The 19264-nt window shown below is 41.9% G+C and overlaps 1 protein-coding gene across 1 annotated transcript in view; it reads right to left on the bottom strand.

The window, feature by feature from the left end:
* The window catches only part of LOC311238109 (polypyrimidine tract-binding protein 2-like), a 35130-nt gene extending 17163 nt beyond the window's left edge, over positions 1 to 17967 (bottom strand). The window contains 9 exon segments of the mRNA XM_084326097.1: positions 3192 to 3307; positions 7391 to 7607; positions 7791 to 7901; positions 8000 to 8155; positions 9189 to 9329; positions 10301 to 10473; positions 12644 to 12713; positions 16866 to 16890; positions 17866 to 17967. Of these exon segments, the coding sequence (XP_084182223.1) occupies positions 3192 to 3307; positions 7391 to 7607; positions 7791 to 7901; positions 8000 to 8155; positions 9189 to 9329; positions 10301 to 10473; positions 12644 to 12713; positions 16866 to 16890; positions 17866 to 17873 (1017 nt within the window). The 5' untranslated portion in view covers positions 17874 to 17967.
* Between the last annotated feature and the right edge of the window lie 1297 nt (positions 17968 to 19264).

Raw genomic sequence — 19264 nt, 5'->3', positions numbered from 1 at the left:
GGGGGGGAATGTGGCACCCAAACTTTCATTTTGAAGGCAATAAATGCACTTTTATTTTTAAGGCAAAATCGCTATACCGAAAGTGAAACTGCTGCTATGCATCGTGCTGCTGCCCTGACAGGCTACGTGTTAATGTGAGGCAGGCAGCTACCGTACTTTTCGGACTATAAGCCGCAGCTTTTCCCCCCATTTTTCTACCCTGCGGCTTATATAACGGTGCGGCTTATATGTGACTCGACGTGACCAAACCCAAAAATGTACAAATCTAAATATTGCTTTTTTGACTGCATTGAAATGTTATTTATCTGTTCCCTTATTTGCTAAACTTAATACAACTTGTAAATGAGTTAATTCTTGTTATTTTTCCGACAGTATTGTGTCCCAATGCTAATTACATATGGTAATTAAACATTAAAACACCTGCGGCTTATATATGTACACATCATTCAATTTAGCTGCTGCGGCTTATATTCAGGTGCGGCTTATAGTGCGAAAAGTACGGTATATGGAGTTATTTTCCCTCTACAGGCTCCTGGATAGGTTTCAGATTAAAAGAGCTGCAATGGTAGGTTTACTTTGCAATTTAATGAAATATGCACTTGAGATTTGTTAATTTACCAGCTATGTTTGTGGTTGTGGCTAACATTAGTTACACAGAACAGTCTGCTAACAGTCTAAAGGAGTGCACAGAGCGAGAGAAAGCACAGGGGGGTACTTAGGATATCCGTTTAACAGTAATACATTTTTCCAATATAAAATCGAGTATTGATATGGCTTTAAATTCCCATCCCTAATGTGCACCGTTCCAGCAAACTCATCTGCTATTCAATTCGCTTTGCTTGAAGGGTGTCAGAACATATTTGTTCAAACAAATGCATGAGGACATTTCTCAACAGAAGGGTGTATGCATCACTTTGTCAGTTGTCACAGGTGGTGGAAATTGTCAATATAGCAACTAGGGGTGCATGAGTCAATCTCATGGTTAGAGTTTGATTCTTGGGGGTCACGATTCAATTCAAAACATGGATAGTTTTGATTCTAGATTGCCGTTTTGAGTCAAGTTTTCCATTTTACTGTGGTAGGCAATTTAATAGGCCTCAGATTTTTGGAATTAATGTGAATATTTTTTTAGCAGAGATAGAATCATTCTTATGTGAATTGATGATAGGATGATAAGATGATAGGATGACTCCAAAATGTGTTTAGAAAAAAATAAAACAGGTGACATTTTGAACCTCCACAGTTCAACAAGATTTGTCAAGACGTATGAATGGATATTGTGGGATATTTACCGTGGATGGTGTGCAAGTAGGACAGTGGTCTGCTACCATATCACTCGGGTCCCAATTCACAAAGCGTGCTGATTAACTACATGGACTAACCAGCTTTCCTGTCAAAATGTTCCGATTTACAAAAAAGGAATGTGCGCCACTGAGAAACGGGAATTAATTCACGGTGGTTTTGCGTGCGCATGGGTAGGCCTAACGTTAATGGGTTTGTTGATCAATCTTAATCATCTCCTGGTCCACGCTGACAAAGACACTGCCTCTTGTGTTTGTCAGTTACGTGATTGTGGCAAAACACAATGAACCCATCTCAAACCTTGCCCGCTTTTCTTGATCCTCCAATCACAAGTGTTGCTTTTTATGTCAGAGGAAGCAACACCACACGCACACACTACTGCTACCTCATGTACAAAATGTTTTTTTTTATTTCCAAAAAACTTTCAAAAGTAAAGTTATATTGTATAGAGTAAAGTTATATTGTATAGGATTATTTAAAGTCTATTTGTTGTATTGCACACTACTACGGTTGAGGAGCCAGGGAAACAAGCATCTCACGTTTTCGGAATGCATGTACATTTTAAAAGATGTGACAATAAAGGAATCTGAATCAGCTGTGATTGGAGGATCAAGAAAAAAGGGCAGGGTTTGACATTGCATGCATTTGGACAGTTTGTGTGAATGTAAACAAGGAAGCTCACAGAGCAGAGAAAACTAAGTAAGCTACACAGGCGTCACTAGTTACTAGAGGGAGAGCGACACAACAAAATGTCTCCTCACGAAGAATATTATTTGTATGGCATGGATATTCCGTTCGAGTCTGAATAGGTGGAAGCAGATAGTTGAGGCACAGAGAGAAAGTGAGGAAGGAGGATGGTTGCCAGAACATTCTAAGCGTAGCCAGGAGATGGTATAGTCCTTTAAAAGGTATTTTGATGATGTTTTACTTAATTTCTCATATATATATATATATATATACACGATCATTCCGAAAATAAATACAGCACATAGGAGTTTCCGTGTAGAGAGCAGGGGAGCCCATGGGCTAAATGTAATCCGTAGAAGGGACGGTCATTTTTATGATAAAAAAAATTCCACGGGCAGCAGTATACGGCCTCGATACGGAAACACTGTACGGAAAAAGCATACTATTTTTGCACTTCACCTTTCAAATGTGCTTTCCTGTTACCCTAGGACAGTTCAGTTTGGATTACTGAACATTACTACATTACATTCCCATGGAACAAGATTAGAGCTAGTGTCACCCCTTTGTCTGTGATATCAGACGGATGTCAAGCTCCATTAGCAAACGAAATGGAGGCAAGGATGATGAGAAAACCCAGGAGGACTTGGGAATATATAGACTATGTTCCTAGATTGAATACCATTCATAGTCAATGGAGCAGCTCCAGGCTGTAGCCTCCGTCTTGACGGACATTAATACAGTTTGGTTATTGGCTGTTCAACTAATTAACCATCAAGGGGACAGCTCCAAGCCGGTTATGACATCTGCAGTCGGGTCCTGCTGGGTTCTCGGGTTTAAATTACCTTTGAGAGAGAGTTTCACAATTATCGACTCAACTGTCTGAGGCCAAAAGGAATAGCCATATGAGAATTCACAAATTAAATAGCGTCGCCCCCTTTCAAAACAGCTCAATTTCACGGATCCAAATCCAGTCCGTGAATCAATTACCCTTGATGACAAAAAAATAAACAATATCACACTGTCGACCTTCAAGACATCGGACAAACAGACGACAATGGAGGATGACAATGACAGCACAAGGAGAACAATCAGCAATGACTGGTAGGAGGAGAGAGTTTAGGTTGAGGAGAAAGTGTAGGTTTGTAGTGCGTGTCCGATTAGAGTGTGTGTGTGTATACACAGCTTATGTGCGTCTCACTGACCTCCTCATTCAGGTTGCTGACCAGAAGGACCCCGCTGGAGCCCGACTGTCCGCCGAGGGCCACCCTCCCAGCGGCAGCAGCGGCGGCGGCTGCGGCGTTCAGGGGACTCAGGGCTCCTGGTGTGGGACAGATGGAGAAGAGTCATGGCATAAGGTGCAGCACACTTTTTGTTTGACTGTGTGTGTGTGTGTGTGTGTGTGTGTGTGTGTGTGTGTGTGTGTGTGTGTGTGTGTGTGTGTGTGTGTGTGTGTGTGTGTGTGGGCATCTTCATCTTTGTTCTCCTGACATGTTTCTCCATTCTGACTTTTCCGTCTGTCCTCATCCAGCTCTGTTCCCTTTCTAGGAATACTTTTATTTTAATTAATGTTCATGCTCCCCTTTTGCACATCTTCGTAAACAAACGACTGTTCTAGTGGTGCCTCTTTAGTGCTGCTCGTCTTTCCCCTGTACAGCCTTTGGTTTCTGTAACTTGTTGTAAGGGGTGGGGTCTGATAAGCATCTTTGCTGACATACTGTATGTCTCCATTCTGACCTCTTTTTTAGTTCAGTCATTTCACTACCTTTTCTCAGACACCTGCCACCGGTCTACATTGCATTTAATGATTAATTCAGCTGACATAGCAAATGCTAATGACCTCATTCAACCTAGGGCTGGGCGATATAACGATAAATATCGCGATATATTTTAATAATCGATATCGAATATCAAAATAAATAAAAAAATCGAAAAATCTTTTTTTTTTGTGACCTGCAACAGGGCAGTTTTAAAACCAGAGACAGTGGACAGACTCGTCTTTCTTGCCTGCAACTTAAAGTAATGGCTTTGCTTGTCCAAATGACAATACTGACCAAATTGAGATTTATTTTTCTCTTGTCCATTTATTTTGTTTGCTTTCTAATTTACAATACAGTTTGAAACCGTCTGTACACAGTAGGCTATGTGTGCTAGCAGAACTAGACTCCAGTCATGAGTCACAGTGCACAGTGCGGTGGTTTGTCCACCAAAAAAGCGCCAAAAGATCGAAAATAAACTAGCAGAGCCAGAACTGTTCAACTCCCCTGGAGCCACAGCCAGCAGAGAAGCCGGTTTACTTTTGCTTTTAAACCAGCTGCAGCCTGAGAACTGGAGTGTGAGGGGATGTAACACTAAAGATGGCGGCAATGACAAAGAATTGCTGCAAAATAAACATACCGGTACATACAAAAAAAAAAAGTTTTATAAATAGTTATAACAATTCGATAATTATCGATAGAGAAATATGATAACATTATCATATCGTTATCGCGATATGATTTTTTTCCATATCGCCCAGCCCTAATTCAACCCTTCCGATCCAATGTGACCCCAGAGCGGAAACAGACAAGACGTCCACTTTTTGATGTTGGCTTGCTGGTCCCCCAGCTACAAAACATTGATGTATGTCACTCGCCTAACATTACAGCTAATGCTAGCTAAAGACCTAATTCTACCAAGGATTAGCCAAATGTGCGCTGCGGTTGGTGGCTGCATTACACTGAAGGGTAGTATTTATTTTTTTACAATGTTGTCAATTCCTTTAGCTTTCCAACTGTACTTCCGGTCCATTATTTATGCAATGTTTGTGGACCGGAAACAGAATTCAATTTATTTACAGGGTTCATCAGGTATGGAGATAGTGTTTGGCCATAGCACTTGGACCGAGCAGAGTAGGCATGCGTTAAATTAAAAGTAAGGTTTAGGGCAGGGATCGGCAATAGGCGGCCCGCGGGCCGAAATGGGCCCGCCAGCAATAATTTCTGGCCCGTCAGGTTATTTTGAGAATGTTTATTTTACGCGCAGGAAATATTCACTCGTTGTGACGCCAGAGTGTCTTTTGAAGCTGTATCTATCTATTCATCATATCTATGGCTGTCACTATAGCCAATTGAAATGCTAGAAATGGTCACATGGACTGGGAGAACCAATGGAATTTCACTTTCACTTCCGCGTTTGGGATGCCGGCGAGCGAACGTTTGCAAAAACAAAACAAACGTCTTTGAATAACTTCTTTGCAATGCAACGGGGAAATATGATGAGCCAGAAGAGGAGCCTACAACCTATAAAGCTTATTTTAATAAACAGGTGTCATTCTTAAAATACAGGTTTATCGCAACAGGTAACTCTTGCAATAAGCAACCGGTGACTCTCGCTTGTTGACATGGCAACACGAGCAAGCAACTGTGTTCAAGTTGGGTGGGCATTCAACGCGAGTGGACATTTAACATGTTATTAACATGGATTTTGGAGGACCGAAGCAGAAACAATATCAAGTCCAGGGCAGGGCTGCCTGCATTATGCCGGTGAGTGTTTTAATAATAATAATAATACATTCGATGTATAATACACCCGCTGTGGTGCTTAAAATCAAATGCACCCTACTGATCTCGATTTATAATGCGAGCACCTGCATTAAAATCAAATTACTGATCTGTTCATGTGTAATGCACTGTCTGAGAGGCACTTTATAATAGAAAAAAGACAGTGCAAACATGTATATGTCGTTTTTTTTTTACAGTTAAAAAATGTTCACTTATCATTGGCCCGCCACACAATGGCTTGGGGAAAATTTGGCCCGTGGGCAAATCTAATTGGCGACCCCTGGTTTAGGGGGTTCGAAAATGTCTCCCTTAGCCACAGGGGATATTTTCAGCAGTACGTTTGTTTACCAATAGGTTCAAGTGTTAGTGAAATATGAGTTTTGGAAATCTATTCAGAAACTAGCGAATATCGACGGAAGGAAATGCGCACCGCCATTTTGTTTGTAGTCATATGAGAGGAGACCCAGGGCTTTCAATGGGCGATGGAATTTAAAAAAACGACACTACCCAGCTCAAGCCAGCTCCTGTCAATGATATGACTTGTGGATTTCCTTTTTTATTTATCTTATTTTTCAGGATTATCTACCACAAACCTGAACATTATTGGCATAAATTAGAACACAGTTAGTTTATCTACCTTTCTGTGAACGTCTAGCAAAAAACGGCGTTGCAATCTGATGAAAAATGGCAGAGCAATTTCCATTATAGAAAAGTAACTGTACAGCGGCTGGGTGGCGCAGCGGACTAAGCGCTCGTCACCAACGCGAGAGACACGTATCGAATACGGCTGTCAGCGTTGCCTCCAGCTTGGCCGGCCATCATACTGGCTCAATTGGCAGTCAGCGGGAGGGAAGCCGGTGGGTGGTAATATGGTCGTTGTAAACAGTGACTCCTACAGGTCGGTCAGGGCGCCTGCACAGCGAGGAAGGGAGATGGTGAGGGTTGTGTGAGCCTCCCACACGTTACACCTCACCAATGAGAGTCCGCGCTGGCAGGTGAAAAGAAGTGGCTGGCTGACTCTGCATGTATCGGAGGGGACATGTGATAGTATCTATCAACCCTCTCTAGAACGACCAGTGGGGGACACATGCAAGCAACGAGCAGGAAGGGGAGGGGGGAATTGGCATGACTAAATTGGGATGAGAGAAAAACAGGAGAAAAAGCGGATAAAAAAAAAAAAAAAAAAACTATACAGTAGATTTCATTCACGGTTTTTGCTGCACGCCTGGTGATACTAAATCCAGCCATTGGAAAGAGGAGATTTGGCCCGATCCATAGATATGCAACGTGGCTATAATAAAGGTAATTTATAGGCCTGATATTCTATATTCTATAATAATATTTCAAATTGCATGTGTCCGGATGGCATAATTCAGTACTGTATCTACAAAACCTTGTTTAATAATCTTCCCTTTATTAATTTGATTAGATTTGTAAATGTGATCTCAAGAAGGTGCTGAACGAGCTCAGTGGCAGTTTTTTTTACATCTGGACATTTTTAGCATGGTGTTATTCAGTCAAAGAATACAAAAAATAAAAAATATAAATCAACATTCTCCTTTGGTTAATTTACTCAAGCCTAGTAACAGACACAATATTTCTGACACTGGGAATACATTCCCTGAGATCCAGATGTCCCTAGATACCAAGAACATGCAAATGGACCTTGTAGAATTGGAGCAATCTTCCATTTACTTAGGTATTTTTAGGCAGATTTTCTGAAAATAGGGCTAGGGCTCAAGAGGTTAAGAGCACGGGGGGAAAAAAGGAAAAAAGGGCCGCAAGAGCCTCTTCAGCCCCAAGTGGAAGTAATAGATAAGATACGTGATAAACAAAGTAGGAAAAAAAAGAGAGGGATCTACCTGGGATCTTACCGAGCAGGGAGTTGGAGTCTTTGCTGTAGCCCGCGCCCATGCCCATGTTTGGGTCCATAGCGGGCTGGCCGTCTCCTGCCGGCAGGTCCGGTCGCGTGTAGTCGCGGCTCTTGTCATTGTTGTACTTAACGTTGAGGTTGACCAGCTTGGAGAAGTCGATGCGCAGAGTGCAGCACGAGTTGTAGATATTCTGACCGTCCAAGGCCTGGTAGGGAATGAGAGTAGAAACAGCCACTTTGGTCAAATGCACTCTTGGTTGGTCATTTTAACTCTACTATGTCATGGGCCTGAGACAACACACACAGGGTGAGATATTGATTGGGTGATCAATTGTAAAAATATAACATGGCTCTGGTAGAAGCTTCAGTCAAAGAAGATCATCTCTCACCAGTTTAGCCTGCTGGGCATTGACTGGGTCGCTGAACTGAAGTAGGGCCTGGAACTGATTGTTCTTGGTGAAGGTGATTATCTTCATGACCGTGCCAAACTTGGAAAAGATCTGGAGAGGGTGAGGCACAAATAAAACAAAACATTCAGACACAACAGGTTAACGGCTTCCAAAATGTGCCATGAGTCATGTCACCTAAGTAGGCCTACCTGTTGTAGTACATCCAGTGTGACGGGGTAGAACATGTTGTCGATGATTATGCGGAGCACAGGGCTGGAGGCTGCGTTTAGGGCCTCCTGAACGTCTGAGCTGGGGGAACCGCCGGAGTGGACAGCCGACACCGCTTGGAGCACGGCCTGAGTCCGCTGGAGGCATGGAGAACAGGCAGTGAAATGATCAGTGTCCAACATGGGGGGAGTCATGAGGAATTTTCTTCACCACGATAAACTTGATGAAAATATATCACAGGCATAACTAAACATATCCTAGAGACTATGTTCAGCTATGGAGTTGGAGCATAGTGTTCCATTGTACCAAACCGACAAATTCCTTAAAGTGAACATATTATGTATCCTTTAAACAAGTTGCTTGTATCTGTGGAACACACGTTATTATTATTTATTTTTTGCAAAGAAACAAGTCTAAATTTAATTTGAATTATTTATTTTCGAGCACCCAGTCCTTCCCTTGTATTGAACAGTTGTTGGTGAGTTTAGCACAGGTAAAATTTTACATAAATTATTTCCTTCCCTGCCTGACTACCCCACACAGTGCACACACACCCTTTATAAACTGGGCAGTTGTCATTAGGTAATTAGTAGGTAAGTAGTGTTCCTGGCTCTTAAAAGCAGTTAATTGATTAATCAAAGCTAATTAATTGCTTCTGTTCCCGTTGTGAAGTCATCGAGGGGAAGTGATTCTAAACAGCTTGTTTAGGATCGTTAATCTGAAGACGGCAAGGAGTACGAATGTAATTTCCCCCTCAGCACCCAAATACAATTTTAGACCGCCAAAACCATACAAAGACTAAACAAAACTCATTTTCCGTAATGTGCCCCCTTTAAAATTTGATTTATCCTATTCCCTTGTTGGTGAATGGCAGAGATAACACAACAATAAGGTCCGTTGTTGTGACTGCACTAAAAAGCCATCCAAACAATTATTATTATTATTATATATATATTTTTTTACAAGAGACGGTTTCAGGGTTGTTAATGGAACACACCCCTTTGTTGCATATTACAAACGTTGTCCTAACGGAAGGTCCGAAGACCTTCTTGCAAGGGAAAAAGCTGCTGTAGGCCTGAACTGTGTTTAAAGATTTATGTATCGGTTATGAATCCAAGTATTCCACTAGCTGACATAAACTAAGCAGCCTGTTGAGCCAGTTCCACATACCTGGTTGGCAGAGTCAGTCTTGAGCTCTTTGTGGTTGGAGTACTGGATGAAGACTGGGACGTTACGGACATGAGGGGTCATGGTGGTGTAGTAGTTGACCATGGTGACGGCTGCCTCCTCCGTACCCATCTCCAGGAACGCCTGGCGAAAGACAACGTTTGGATTTGTTGACACATGGAGCTATCAGGTGGGTTTTAATTAGTTCTGACTTTTTTACATTAGGATGTTCATCTCTTCACCAAGGATATACTAAACCCCCACCACCCCCCTACCTTATTTACCCAGAGCAGGTTTCAGCAAAGCCCTGATTCACTCAGTTACACACATTCACACCTGGGAGCTGCCCAGTACAACCACAGACAGCTGGCCACTGAGTAGGTCCACTCAAGGCCACTTCAAGGGTGGTACTGAAAGAGGAGAGAGCAATGTTCACTTCTCCCAGCCGGGGGATAGAACTGGCAACCTTCCAGCCACAAACCTGCATTTCTGATGTTTTTAGCCTCATGTTCCAAGAATGATCAGGAAAATGGAACAGCTGAGGAAACTACAAAACCCTTTGGCAAGCATGCTGCTCCAGAGAGGTGGAACACTCTAAATTGTAAAAAACTCTAAAGAGTTCTTGAGTGACATCAGGGCAACTAAAACTCAGCCGACTCAATGACAATGGCGCTGCTTAGTTAACAAAGCTTACAGAACTCCAGAGGAATCTTGGGGGAGGACAAATACCAAACATTGCATACTGCCCCCCTCAAAAGACAAGACAATAGCTCCATGGCCAGCTTTTGTATTTCATGCAAAGGCTTCTCTGCATGCTTGGGGTGGAAAAGATGCAGTTGGAAGATAGCACCATGGAATATCTCCAGAGAGATCACTTGGTGCAGACAAGAGTGTCTGATGCATGGGTACTGGGGTCTTGGCAGGTTGTGACTGGGAAAACATAACAAAATGTAGCATTGTCCTAAACAAATACCAAAGAAAACCTGTGGACTATTTATAACATTTCTCAAAATCAAGAGTGGTGCCGATCAAGATCACAGGTCCCACAATGACTCTTGTAAAGGATTCCGTGAAGCTTTATAAAGGCGGGTCTTGGGTCTCTTTCCTCCACTCACCTGGTTCTTTCCCTTCAGCGTGAGGATGTTGGTGACCTTGCCGAACGGCAGGCCCAGGGCAATGACCTCCGTCTCCGAGGCCTCGTTGGGCAGCTTCCTGATGTGGAGCACGCGGGACGGGGGGGCCTCCTCCACCCTCGGCTTCTTGCTTTCGCTGCCGTTCGAAGTCCCATCTGAAGAAATGTCGTTAACATCGATTAGCGGGATGAAGAGCATTTATTCATACAAATGATTAAACAAGTCTGGTTTAGTACAGTAGTGACGCGTCTTCATTTTCAGTTTGTGGAGCTACATTATCATTTTGAACAATTTGCTGGCAAAGTGCCCCATAGACCTAGGCCCATGGATGTGGTTATAGAATCAAGAGCTTGTTCGGTCATCTCCATATTGTCCAGTTTCCTTTGTGAGGCTTATTCTAGTCTTATCGTCCAGACAAACATTAAGATGCAGGGTGGTACACACTGCGGCTCCTCCGGCCGGGTGCACAAGGTTATCTAGATATTAAAACACCTCCCATCGAGGGGAGAGCTCCACTCGCAGCAGCCTGTTACTATCGATCCTTTTGATTTCTTTCTAAAAAAAAAGGGGGGGGGGCACTTCACCAAAAAAGCTATGGTGATTTATTTGAGATAATCTCACAAACGCATCCAAAAACTCAAAACTCGTTTGACCGTTATTGAGAGTGAATTGAATATGGCCACCAGTGATGTCATCATGGACATTGAATCTTGTGTTAATGACGGCACAATGAAATGATGTAGATGAAAAAAATACAGCAATACCTCATCTTATAGGGACTACCATATCATTGCATTGAGCTGTTATTTTAATACAACACAAGGATTCAATATAAGATAAGATATTGCTTTGTTGATCCCCTTTGGGAAATCCAGGCATCATAGCATAATGGGGGAGGGGAGGTACATGTATGGGCAGGGTAATAGAAGAAAGACATAAATATAGGCAATAAAATGTCATCTGAATATAAAATATGAGAGAAATAAACAGTAAACAAAAGTGCAGATAATAATAATACACTTTATTTGTATAGCACCTTTCATACAGAAACTGCAGCTCAAAGTGCTTCACAACAGAAAAAAGACAGGCATAAAATGAGCACATAAAGTGCAGATATATAAAATCAGTTTTTCACATTAGGATCTAACATCCCAACAGGCCACCTTGTTTATGGTTTGATTCAGTTTTAAATAGACAATAATAAAAAGAGTGAGATAAAATAGACAGAGTAAAATAGTGCAATAGTGAGGTGCAATAAAATAGTAGAATAGAATAGATAATAGGCTTGGGCGGTATGACGGTATACCAGGATAATTCTCAATACCGTGACGTCACATACTGCTATTACACTGACAGAGTTGATTGTAGTGCACAGCACGTGCCAGCAGAGGGCGGGCTAACTAACATGGCTATCGTTCTGAGAGCTAACGTCGGTACCAGGCTGGTGCTGGCTAACTAACGTGGCTATCGTTCTGAGAGCTAACGTCGGTACCAGGCTGGTGCTGGCTAACTAACGTGGCTATCGTTCTGAGAGCTAACGTCTGTACCAGGCTGGTGCTGGCTAACTAACGTGGCTATCGTTCTGAGAGCTAACGTCAGTACCAGGCTGGTGCTGGCTAACTAACGTGGCTATCGTTCTGAGAGCTAACGTCGGTACCAGGCTGGTGCTGGCTAACTAACGTGGCTATCGTTCTGTGATTTGTTTATTTGGTAACACGATTGCTAAGGAATTTAGGTTCGAGGTTGAAGAAAGTGCACTTTTAGGTTGAAAGAACGGCCCTAATGTCAACGTGTTTCAATATAAGAGTTATGTATGCATGTATGGTGATAATGAGTATATTGTTAGCCCCCCCCCCCCCATGAAAATGAAAGTCATACCGTCTGGGTATTATGTCAGCATGGTATGACGGTATGAAAAAAATGATACCGCCCAAGCCTAATAGATAATTAAATAAAATAGTTCTGGATTACTGTTCAACCGTTCAAAGTCGCCTTTACCTTCTTCTCTGTTTGGCATCCACAGTTTAAGTCTTCCCTCAACCTCCAGAGAAGGGTCTGTACGCCCTATCGGTCATAATATACATTACAATAAATATAGGCAATAGAAAAACAATTTGAATCTGAATGTATACTATGTGGTCATATTTCAAATAATTTACTCTGAATAACTCAAACACTGTTTAGGCTTTTTTTGAATGTGTGAAAAAAAATGCCACTGGGACTCAGCAGATCAAATGGCTTCATGCCAATTCCGTCATTCCCCCCCCTTCCGAATCGGGGGCACCCAGATAAGGGGGGGGGGAGGAGTGGTCGGAACGAACTCACCACTAATACTGCTCATGCCAGAGTTGGGACTGTTGTACATACTGCCTGAGAGCAGCTCGTCCGATCCTCTCTGGAAGGAGAGAGAGAAAGAGTGTGTCAGAGAAAACCGTGAAATAAAAAGAGGGGATAGTCCCATTTCCATTTACCAGACAGCCACCCTCAAATACAACAATGAAATAGAGCTCTCAAAAGACAGTTTAAAGAAACAAAAAGGGGGCTGGCGGGGGTATAAAACGCTTGACGAGTGGCCACAGCTCGTCCCTCCCTGGCGTGGGTTTAATCTCGCCGAATCTAAGGTGTCAAGACGTGTCATTTCATCCCAGGCTGCTCCGGGTCCCTGAGGGCCCCGTAGAGCCGGGCGGCGCTGACGCGCTCCCCTCCGCTCTTAAACCTGACTGATGGGAATGGCGAGGGAGCTGGTCGGGGGACCATTACACACACAACTTCTTAATAGCTTTATACCAGGACTCTTTTTCTCTCTCCTGCTTCCATTTTCTGTCTGTGAGTGAATTTGAACCAATTGTTCCTCTGTCACTAACATTCTTTATGGGTACGATAAACTAGACGTTGCGGGTCCCTGTAGAGCGACAGACTACAAATAAATTGAGGGGTAATAAAGTTGTCTTTGACTTGGGCCAGAATATGAACACTCCCTGCCTAAGCTGGGCAAATGTTTCCCCCCGCAACAGCTGGCAACTTTTTCTAGTTTGCTTCGACATGAAATATTGATGAAATAAACAGGGTAGCAAAGACCAATCTTATAAGAGAAATCAGGGTTTTATGACCGGTCCGTTTTCCCCTTCGAGAAAGACTAACTTTGTTTTGTGCAGACGGAAATGCAGCTGGTACTCACAAATCAGGTTAGGTGCCCTGAACCGGAGGCATTTACACAAGGAAACAAGTTTGTTTGGTAATGAGTCTCGACATAAGCCTTTCCCCATTTCATTACAGCCATTCTAATGCCATAAGGGCCAGAAACATAAATATAGTTTAACGAAATCAGATTGTTCTGGACCCAAATACAAGGCTATAACGTCTCAAAACAAAAGGACATTTAATATGAGAAAGCCTGAGCTTTATGGCAGGCTATTCACCGTATGTTTCTAGGCAACAGGGATGCTGCCAGCTTGCCAATTCAGTCTTTCAACTTCCTATGAGCTTGTCACATATCATCTAGAAAGGGACATTACTACATTAGCATTTAACCTCGCCTAAAAGTACATACCCAAGTAAATGGAAGATTGCTCCACTTCTACAAGGTCCATTTGCATGTTATTGGTATCTAGGGACATCTATGGACCTCATGGAATGTATTCCCAGTGTCCGAAATATTGTGTCTGTTACTATGCTTGAGTAAATTGTAATGAACCAAAGGAGAATATAAAATATATATTTTTTAGGGATGCACCGAATATTCGGCCACCGAAAAGTATCGGCCGAAAATGGTTAAAAAGGCATTTTCGGCCGAAAGGGTTTTAGCACCGAAAATATATCACCAAATGTCAAAGAACAGGGTTACGTAACGTTCGTAACCTAAAGTGTTGTTGTGATGACGTAATCAAAACGCGGCTACAGACTTTGCGCAACATATAATGTGAGCAGCTTGGCAGCTCTTCCTGCGTTCTGCAGCCTGTGATAACTAACTCCTCTTGGGAGTCACGCTGTTTCTATGTAAACTCCGCAAGCAACGCATCCAATAAATGCGTCTTTAACATGCTTTATATCCTCGCCATTACTATATGCCCGTCGCGGTTAAAACCTTTTAAACTAACGTTAGCGTTAAGCTAGCTAACAACGCTTCCGGTCCTCTTTCACTCGTAAGCTACGTCATCCCCCGCTAAGAGTCACAGGAGATGTAGTAAATACAACAGTCCTTCCATAATTCCATGAATTATGACAGTAGCCACTACAGTAACATCATTAAGTATGCTATAAGCTATTATCCCTCTTGTGTGTGTGTCTTTATGCAGATCTTTATGCAGTTTTAAAGAACCTTGGCTTTGTTCTGAATGCACTTTGTTGTAGTTATCCTACAGAGAAAAGAAAATGCACTTGACTTTAATGCACATTTTGTTGTATGCAAAGAGAAAATGAAAATGTTTAAATTGTACAATCTTTCAGCAGTCAGTCTGGAATTAATGTATGCATTCAAAAGTGCTGAATAAATGTTTTATGGGCCCATAATAGTGATTATTCATATTATTTAGAAAATTTAAGTTTTGCCATAATCGTGTCTTTTGCCATAATCAGGTAGCTGAAAAAAAATAATACATTATATATATATTTATATTAATCATTTTCGGCCTTTCGCCAACCGTTTTTCGGTATCTGTTTCGGCCAAGAATTTCCCATTCGGTGCATCCCTAATATTTTTTCCCCCATCTTTGACGGCGAATAACACCATGCTAACATTGACCAGGCGTGAAAAATTCATTCAGTACCTTCTTGAGATCAAGTGTACTAAAAATCGAAGCAAATTAATAAAGGGCAGATGATTTACAGTGGGTTTTGTAGATACAGTATTGAATTTTGCCATCCGGACACACGCCATTTGAAATATGAATATAGAATATCAGGCCTATAAATTACCGTATTATGGCCAAGTCATACATCTATGGATCGGGCCAAATCTCTTTCCAATGGCAGAGTTAAATGTGGATTTAGTATCACCAGGCGCCCATTACACGGCAGCAAAGACCGTGAATGAAATTTACTTTTGTATAATGTCCATAGCTCCGGCATTTTTTACCGGATTGCAACACCGTTTTTCTAGACGTTCACAGAAAGGTAAATAACCAATATCCGGTGTATTTGATGGTAATAACATTCAGGTTTGTTCGACCCGTGAGATAATCATGAAAATCACGACAAATTTTTTTCTCATGTCTGGCGGCTGCAGATTTGACAGCAGCTGGTGCGAGTAGTGTAGTTTTAGGAAATGTCGACGTTCATCGAAAGCCCTGGGCCTCCTCTTTCTTGGGACTATAACGTTTTCATGGCGGTGTCATTTCCTTGCGTCTAAATCATCTGGCTTCCTATGCAGTGCGCAGAGATTTTTTATAAGCCCTTATTACGCTAATAACATTTGGTAAACAAATGTTGACTGCTGTTTTGATTAGGGTTAGGGTCTTCTTGGTTACATTTGAAAAAGAAACGCAACATTACTTAATACGGACTGTATTGATCAATTTATGATGTGAAATCAATCTCGGCGCGGTACCGAATCGGGCTTAGTTTAATTATGAATGAAAACGTTCTTGTTCCATTTCTTTATAGGTGTATTTGTATAGAGATAATGAGCCAGCTAAATAGTATCTACACTACCTAGCATTTTTATCACGAAGTTCAGCTGCAGGAAATAGAGGCAACTGCAGAAGTGGGCGTGGCTTATAAGGTGAATACCCTTATGAATCCAGCTTATACCCAGGGTGTAGCAATAAGCTACATAATTGGTCTGCAACACTATCAAACTCTAGGCCTGCGTTCAGATTTAGCTCATTTCCAAATGAAATTGACTACTAAAATTTCTAAATTATTTCAAATCAATGGGTCAATTGCTACACCTGTTTTACTAAACCAAGAGACGGAAGAAGAGAGAGTACCTTACTCTAATACACATTAAAACATTTATCTAATGTTGTACCAAGTGTCTAAATATATTGGGAGATGAGGCTCGCATCTGCCTCATCAAGCTCTCAAAGGAAGGCAAGTAGAAGGGATTTGAGAAAACGAGCCTGTTTAGGCCAAAAACAGCTACTCCAAAACAGCAGCCGTTTTAGATCCACCCTCATATTCAAAAGGAATAGAATGAAATGAGGGGTGAACAGATTTCTACTTTCCATCAATAGTTCCACAACCACATAAATAATTAAGTAAAAATGTGCAGCAAGTTACATATATTAATCCCCAACTGATTTAATTGACACATGTGATTATGCAGAGAATACTTTTAAATGTAGAGCTTGCCAGAGTTGTGCAGTTGTTATTTTAAACATGTTTAGGAATAAATAACTAATTTAGCATGGGAAAGAGCATGCTAGAAGAACGATTCGACTAGCAATGTCTGGGTCCACTGACTCCACTCAGACCAAGCCAACAGGTTAATGGACTTCCTAGTAGGGGTCAGCCCTAATTTACCCCCCCCCCCCCCCAAAAGAAATTAAGTGCAAATAATAATAAAGGTCGACATGGTAGAGAGGGGTCAAGTGGATCTGAAGCTCACCTTCACTCCCACTGCAACATCACTGCTGAAAGAGAAAGAGAAAACATCTAAACCACTGGAGGACAAACAAAGAGGCTAAACATAATGGGATGTGTACGTTTACGAATAAAATTACCACAAATAATAATGCAATAGACTAATCAATCAATTAATAGTACATATGCTCATAACACCTTACTTTGTGTAATCAACCATTGTGTTAGTTAGGCCAATCCTTAATTGGTAGTCGTCCCCATCATGATTCAATTGATCTCAGATTTGGGTGTGGAATCCATAAAAGCATATTATTAGGTCAGCAAGGTATCGATTAAGCCTCAACGCAGCAGCTAGATTGAATGGCGGCGTTTTAGCCTAGCTATATTCACATGAATCAATGACCATCACACCCAAACATTAATGTAACGTTACGTTAACGTGTTATTGAAATCCGAAGCTCTTTCATAAAGCACGTACCGGTCATAGTTAATACAATCCATTGACGTTAAATGACACCAAGAGACGCCATTAGCATCACCAGCTCCACACAGTACAGAGCCGATGCTAACTACGAGCTAACAGCTAACGTTACAACAAAAGAAGATGCGGCCCCCCGAGCTAGCATTACACAAGCTAGCCACGCTAGCTGCTGAGCTAACGCTAGTCTGTTGGTAAAAAACGACAATAGCAAGACACATACGCGACAATTGTGCGGTTTATTCGGTTAATCAAGTTCATTAAGCACAGCATCGTTAAACAGAAGACATTTTTTGTTCGAAAACGAAACCATATTAACGTTGAAAAACAAAAACGGTGATTGTGTTCACGATGTTCCAGCAGCTAACGTCCACTTCCTCAATGGAAGCATGCTGCTGCGTGGCTATGGAAACCTTTGTGTCGTTGATGGAGGCAAGGTCCTCCTTAGTTAGCCTTTCTAAAGTCATATTCTCCTTTAATATACTACATCCTAATAACCACAAACGTTACGTCTAAGGGTGTCGGAACATCGTTGAGTAAAACATACCCGTCCATGTCTGTAGAATGTTTCACAGCGCCTCTTGTTTCGGTCCGGTTGGTTCAGTCTCGCCAGCAGCAACACAGTGAGCAAAATGGAGGTGAGCGGTAGTTACGAGACGAGACAATAGCGGAAATGGCCGAAAATTACCGAAGCATTTGAATGATGCACACTCTTCTTTGTGGTTAAAGGGGAACACCACTCAAATTACAAATTCGAATATGTTATTTCCCATCATGGCCCTAAGACAGTTAAATCAATATTCGTGAACACGAGCTACTCTCTCCCCAAAGGCAGAAACCAGAGAAGTAAGAATCAAACTTGTGATGAGATAAGATATTCCTTTATTGATCCCCTTGGGCCTTGGGGAAATGTGGGTGTGAATGAATTAATTAATTAATTAATGAAAACTTTATTTAACAGATTGCAGAATGGGTACAATACAGTACGGCTCAATACAGTAATACACACAATTGTTAAGGGGATGCAGACCAGAGAAAGACGTTTGTCCTGTTTACATCAGGGTCCCCCATTTTCAATTAATATCGACATTTATGACATACATAACATACATGACATTTATGGCATAGCGACATACAGGTATTTAGTACTGTGTCATATAGCAGCATGGGGATTGATTGATTGAAATTTGTATTAACAGATTGCAGAATGGGTACAATACAGTACAGCTCAATACACACAAGGGGATGCAGACCAGAGAAAGACTTTCGTCTTGTTTACATCAGGGTCCCCCATTTTCAATTCATCATAACATATATGACATATGTGAATGAATGAATGAATGAAAACTTTATTTAACAGATTGCAGAATGGGTACAATACAGTACGGCTCAATACATACAATTGTTAAGGGGATGCAGACCTGAGAAAGACGTTTGTCTTGTTTCCATCAGGGTCCCCCATTTTCAATTCATATAGACATTTATGACATACATAACATACATGACATTTATGGCATAGGGACATATAGGTATTTAGTACTGATACATTTGTGACATAGGCGGTATTCAAATATACAGTACTGTTACCCCTAGATCCTGACAGAGTATATACATATGATGGGGAGGGGACTGTACATTAGGAGGGGGTGGGTGGGTGGGAGGGGAATATACATACGGCGGGGAGGGAATATATACATGCGGTGGGGAGGAGACTGTCTATTAGGAGGTGGTGGGGGTTTTGGGCATTTACGGTGGCCAGTTTCGAATTGCAGCCTCCCGTAGGTGCTCTTTAAGGGCGGTTTTGAATGTGGGCAGGGATTCACATTCCTTTACAGCTTTGGGTAGGGCGTTCCACATTGTTGTGGCATAATTGCGAAACGTGTTTAGTCCCTTGTTTGAGCCGAATCTGGGTTTAACATGATTTGTTGAGCTTCCTCTGGTGTAGT

This window comes from Notolepis coatsorum, assembly GCF_963971535.1.
Source record: "Notolepis coatsorum genome assembly, chromosome: 12".
NCBI classification, from domain to species: domain Eukaryota; kingdom Metazoa; phylum Chordata; class Actinopteri; order Aulopiformes; family Paralepididae; genus Notolepis; species Notolepis coatsorum.
The sequence above is the reverse complement of the archived record's forward strand: the minus strand, read 5'-3'. Positions and strand labels throughout refer to the sequence as shown.